Genomic DNA, 5,670 nt, shown 5'->3' with positions numbered 1-5,670 from the left:
CACAGATGCAGTCACAAAACCCGACTTCAAACGCCCCGCGACCCAGCCTGCCCCTCACGCCAAGCRGGTGAAACGGTTCTTCGGTGGAAATTATGCTGTGGCTTGAGTACATGAAAAAGAAAAAAGTGCGCGCGGCGCCGGCGCCTCCCTCCCTCCCTTCCCCGGCTTCTCGCAGAAAGGAAAAAACAGCCCGYGGCCTTTGAGCGCGTCGGTGCGCAGGTTTTGGGGCTCGGGCGGCTTTTCCTCGGCCGGGCCGGGGCTTTGCCCTGCTTTGGCCGCCCGGGGGGGCACCGGGAGCGGCGGGGGCGCTCGCTCGGCAGCCCCGAGGCCGTGCGGGGACGCGGGCGCCGTGCCCTGCCCGGGCAGCGCGGCCGAGCGCCCGGCGTCGAGGAGCGTTTTCGGGCGCGTGCTGCGTAGGCAGGAGCCGGGGGCAGCCCCGCGCTGGGGCGGCCGCGCTGAACCCGTTGCGCTTCGCCATCGCGGAGGCGAGGCAGGATGTTCGCTGTCTTCACCCCCCCCCCTCCATCCCCCACCGACAGTGGGGGGAGAAAACATGCAAAAATGTCGAAAAACGCAGCCCCGGGCCCGGGCGCTGACGCGGTGCCGAGGTGGCAGCGTGGGCCCTTCCCGGCGGCCGGCGCTGGGGGGCTGCAGCCTCCCCGGGGGGGGGCCCGAAAATCGATGCGTGTTTTTATATGCAAAATATGCAAAAATAGATGTGCGTTTTTAAAGGGTAGGACCCTCCGGGAGGGGAAAAACGCAGAGCGGCTCCGGCCCGGGGGCTGGACCCGGTGGGTGCCGCGGGTCGGGCGCCGGCAGGGCTGGCGGCCGCCGAGCTCCTTGGAGCTGCGGTTCGCAAAGCTCTCGGCCCGGCRCTCGGCCCCCAGCTTGCCTCGGGGAGCTGCTTTTAAGCCCAGGACCTYGTAAAACACTTGGTGCAACGCCATGCGAGGAATTATTAATTGATAAAACGATTAACTAAAAGGGAGAACGTAGGAGTCAGGGCTGGAAGGGGGGAAGGCGCCGGCGGCGAAGCAGACAGCCGTGCCGGCCGGAGGGCGGCTGTGCCGTGCCGGCAGCTCGGGAGGCACCAGCGCTGATCGCCATCGGCGTTTTGGATTAACGAAGCCAGAACAAAAAAATACAGCTGATTGCAGAGAGTCAGGGGACGTCTTCGGTGCCGCGGAGCACCCGGGGGCGCCGGCGACGTGGCGGCCCGGGGCTGTAGGAATGGGCTCAGCTTCGGGGACCGGGGCGGGCGGCGGGACGGACGCGGGGACAGGGACGTCCCGGCTTCCCCTAGGGCCTCTCGCCCCCCCGGCCCACCCCTCCGCAGCGACCATGGGCTGCTGCTGCAGTTCGGACTACGACGACGACTGGATCGAGAACATCGACATCTGCGAGCGCTGCAATTACCCCATCGACCCCAGCGAGAAGCGGCAGGTGAGGGGCGCGAGCGGGGGGCGCCGGAGCGGGGGGGGGAGTCCGGCCGCCGCTCACGGGGCTCCCCGTCCCCTCGCAGAGGCTGATCCGCAACGGCTCCGAGGTGCGAGACCCGCTGGTGTCCTACGAGGCCACCTCGCCGCCCTGCTCCCCGCTGCAAGGTAAGGGCCGGCCGCGGTGGGGAGGGGGGAGCAGCCGCGGGACCCCCCTCCGTTTCGCCGCCTCCACCCTGCCCCTCCGCTTTGCCCCCCCCCAGAGAGGCTGGTGGTGGCTCTGTACAACTACGAGCCCAACCACGATGGAGACCTGGGGCTGCAGAAGGGCGAGAAGCTCCGCATCCTCGAAGAGTGAGTCCCCGCGCTCGCCGGCCGGCGCCCCGGTGCCGCCGGGGTCCCGGCGTCCCCGCGGGGCTCACCGCGCCGTCTCCTTCCAGGACGGGCGAGTGGTGGAAGGCGCAGTCGCTCACCACCGGCCAGGAGGGCTTGATCCCCTACAACTTTGTGGCCACGGTCAACAGCCTGGAGCCGGAGCCGTGAGTCGGGGCTGGGGAAACGCCGGGGAGGGACGGCGGTGCCTCCGGAGGGGAGCCCGGGGCTCGCCGTGCGTCCCCGGCGTGCGGGCGGGCGAAGGGGGCCTGAACCTCCCTCACCTCCTCCTCTTGCCCCAGGTGGTTCTTCAAAAACCTCAGCAGGAAGGACGCGGAGCGGCAGCTCCTGGCCTCGGGGAACACGCACGGCTCCTTCCTCATCCGCGAGAGCGAGACCTCCAAAGGTACCGTGAAGCGGGACCCTCCGACCCCCCCGGCCCTGGGACGGGCACGAGGAGGGACCGGGCCCCTCGCCGACGCGCTGCCCCGTCCCCCAGGCTCCTACTCGCTGTCGGTGAGGGACTTCGACCAGAACCAGGGCGAGACGGTGAAGCACTACAAGATCCGCAACATGGACAACGGCGGGTACTACATCTCCCCCCGCGTCACCTTCGGCAGCCTGCACGAGCTGGTGGAGTACTACACACGTACGCGCCGCCCGGGACATCGGGGGCCAGCCCCGCGAGGAGGGCACGGGGCTGCGCGGCAGCGCTCGCGCGGGGCAGGGTCCAGCCCCTGCCCTGGGGACGGGACGGCAGGAGCCACCCGCGGTCCAGCGGCTGGTCCTGCCCGCAGGAGGAGGCTGGGATGGGATGCGGTGGGGTGGGATGTGGCGGAACATGATGGGATGGGATGAGTTGGGATGTGGTGGGATGAGATGCGATGGGATGGGACAGAATAGGATGGGATGTGGTGGGATGGGATGGAAGCGATGGGTTGGGATGTGGTGGGATGGGATTGGACGTGATGCGATGGGATGTGGTGGGATGGGACAAGATGGACCAGATCTGTGCCGCCAGGGCGGCAGCTCGCCCTGGGGGTCCCCTGTACCCTCTGCCCGCCCTGACGCCGGCTCTGCCCCCCCCGGCCCGCAGGCAGCTCCGACGGGCTGTGCACCCGCCTCGGCCAGCCCTGCCGGACCCAGAAGCCGCAGAAGCCGTGGTGGCAGGACGAGTGGGAGGTGCCGCGGGAGTCGCTCAAGCTGGTGGAGAAGCTGGGAGCGGGGCAGTTTGGAGAAGTCTGGATGGGTGAGTCAGGGCGAAACCAGAGCGCTTCCTCCCGGCCGCCGCCGGCTGGGTGCTGGCACATCCTCGGGCCCGCGAGGAGCGAGGGCAGGAGCTAAAACCGGAGCTAGAGCAGCCCGGGGGCTGCCCCGGTTCGCCCTGGCAGGGGATGCGCTCAGGCTTCCCGGCTCCCCGTCTGGGGCCGGCCGGGACCCCTGCGCCCGCTGCCCGGCCCGACACCCGACGGTGGGACGGGTGCAGGGGCGCTGCCCCGCGTGCTCGGGGCGAGAGCCGCCGGCAGGTTTTGGCAGCAGGCCACGGGCGCCACGTGTGCCCCCCTCCCTCCCCGCCGCGGGGGAAGCTGCTCCCGCTGCGGTTGCTGCCGCGACGGCTCGGAGCGCCCCGGGGGCTCGGGGGCAGCGCGGAGCCGCCGCCGCTTCGAGCGCGCTGCGACCGAGGGGGCCGAGCCACGAACGCGCACCGCCCCTGCTGCAGGCACCTGCCTTCGCTCCTGGGGTGCTGCAGCCCCCCAAAACCCCTCCGGGTGCCCGGCAGGAGACGGGCTGGGGGGGCTGGGACGGCGGGGCTTTACTGGGGCATCGCCGCCCTTCGCGTCTTCCAGCGTCTCCGGCTTGCGCGGTTTCGGGCTGGGGTGCTGCGGCTCGACGGACAGAGCCGTGGGCGCTGCGGGGGTCCCTCTGCCCCCCGCCACGCGCTGCCCCGTCTCTCCGCAGGCTTCTACAACGGCCACACCAAGGTGGCCGTCAAAAGCCTGAAGCAGGGCAGCATGTCGCCCGGCGCCTTCCTGGCGGAGGCCAACCTCATGAAGAACCTGCAGCACCCGCGGCTGGTGCGGCTCTACGCSGTGGTGACCAAGGAGCCCATCTACATCATCACCGAGTACATGGAGAAAGGTGGGGGCGCGGGAGCCGCCGGGCGCTGCCCGGCACGGTGGGCACCGCGGGGCCGTGCGAAAGGGTGCCGTGGAGCCGGAGGCGTCCGTGCCGTGCGGGGCTGCTTGTCCCCCCCCCCCCCCTGTGGCTGGTGGCCGCAGAGGAAGCGTGGGCCGTGGTGGTGCCAACACGAGGAGGCACGGGACCCCGCGGGCCCGGGAGGGCACAGCTTGCTCCGCACCGGGACGGGGCAGCGGGGACCCGCCGGGAGGTGGCCAGGGTTTGGGAGGTGCCGGGGTGCTTCCCTGTCCCCAGCGAGAGCAGATGCAGGATCGGGGAGGTTCCTGCTCCTGTTCCTCCGGGCTCCCCCGGCTCCCGGCTTGTCCCACCTCGCGCCTGCCCGGCGCTGGCTGCTGCATCCAGAGCTGCCTTCACCTTCGGTCGCTTCCTCGCRCTGACGACGGCCCGGCCGTCGGACCAGGGCCCTGCTGCCCGCCGGGAGCGGATGAGGCTCCGGCGTTATTGCTGGCAGAGGGGAGGACCCCCATCCCCTCCGCTCCCGGCCTGCCTTTCCGGGCACTACGAGCTTCCCAGCAGCGGTGTCGCAGAGGCCAGAGCCCGAGGGCGAGGACAGGCTCCTCTCCGGTCCAAGGCTTCCTCCCGGAGCTGGCAGTCCTCCCGGAGGAAACGCGCCGGATCTGCCGTGCGCGGCTGTGACCACGGGTCCCGAGCCAGCGGCCRCCCGCGCGCTGCCAGCCCGGGGTTATCCGGCCCGGCCCCGGCCCTGCACCGCCGCGAGGAGGATCGCCGCGCTCCGGGAGCAGCTCCTTGCTCCGGGGCACAGGGCGTTTCTCAGCGCCGGGCTCGGCGTTTGGTGCAGCAGCGGGGGATGAGGCTGCGCAGCCGCTGAGACCCGCCGGCTTCGTTGCAGGCAGCCTTGTGGACTTCCTCAAGACCTCGGAAGGGATCAAGCTGACCGTCAACAAACTGCTGGACATGGCCGCGCAGGTGAGGGGGCACGGCGCCGCGGGGAGGCCCCCGCCGCCGGCGGCTGGGGTGGGCTGGGCTGGGACGGGACGCGACGGGGGCAGTGACGCTGAGCCCCCCTCGCCGTCGCTGTGCGCCGCAGATCGCCGAAGGCATGGCCTTCATCGAGGCCAAGAACTACATCCACCGCGACCTGCGGGCAGCCAACATCCTGGTGTCGGAAACCCTGTGCTGCAAGATCGCCGACTTCGGGCTGGCCCGCCTCATCGAGGACAACGAGTACACGGCTCGCGAGGGTGCGTCGGCCCGGCCCGGCCCCGCGGGGCTCCCCCTCTGCCCCCGGCTGCACCCGTGCGACCCGCCTGCMCCCCTACCCCGCTTTCGGGGGCATCGCAGCCCTGCCTGGCGGCTAGCGTGGGAACAGGCGTGCTGGCCCGCGTGCCGGGGGGGGGGGTAGCTGACGCCGAGCCCAGCGCGTCCCCGCTTGTTTGCAGCCAAGCCGTAACATTTCCTCCTCCCCTCTGCGTCGCAGGGGCTAAATTCCCCATTAAGTGGACGGCGCCGGAGGCCATTAATTACGGGACGTTCACTATTAAGTCAGACGTCTGGTCCTTCGGCATCCTGCTGACGGAGATCGTCACCTACGGCCGGATCCCGTATCCAGGTCAGGATTTCCCGGCAGCTGCGGCGCACGCAGGCGCACACGCACGCCCCCGGCGTGTACATGCACTCCCGCACGCACGCACGCACGCGTGCA

The 5,670-nt window shown here is 70.9% G+C and overlaps 1 protein-coding gene across 1 annotated transcript in view; it reads left to right on the top strand.

Annotated features, from left to right (window-relative positions):
- LCK (LCK proto-oncogene, Src family tyrosine kinase) overlaps positions 1-5,670 on the top strand; it is a 12,798-nt gene that overhangs the window by 2,586 nt on the left and 4,542 nt on the right. Inside the window, exons 2-12 of the mRNA XM_085313758.1 lie at positions 1,304-1,443; positions 1,523-1,604; positions 1,700-1,790; positions 1,877-1,975; positions 2,111-2,214; positions 2,308-2,457; positions 2,905-3,057; positions 3,768-3,947; positions 4,858-4,934; positions 5,056-5,209; positions 5,446-5,633. Of these exons, the coding sequence (XP_085169884.1) occupies positions 1,342-1,443; positions 1,523-1,604; positions 1,700-1,790; positions 1,877-1,975; positions 2,111-2,214; positions 2,308-2,457; positions 2,905-3,057; positions 3,768-3,947; positions 4,858-4,934; positions 5,056-5,209; positions 5,446-5,633 (1,380 nt within the window). The 5' untranslated portion in view covers positions 1,304-1,341. The remainder of the gene's footprint in view (positions 1-1,303; positions 1,444-1,522; positions 1,605-1,699; positions 1,791-1,876; positions 1,976-2,110; positions 2,215-2,307; positions 2,458-2,904; positions 3,058-3,767; positions 3,948-4,857; positions 4,935-5,055; positions 5,210-5,445; positions 5,634-5,670) is intronic.

Source organism: Rhea americana, unplaced genomic scaffold (assembly GCF_003343005.1).
Source record: "Rhea americana isolate MKP2758 unplaced genomic scaffold, rheAme1 scaffold_396, whole genome shotgun sequence".
Lineage (NCBI taxonomy): Eukaryota > Metazoa > Chordata > Aves > Rheiformes > Rheidae > Rhea > Rhea americana.
Note: the sequence above shows the minus strand (reverse complement) of the source record. Positions and strands in the feature narration are given on the sequence as shown.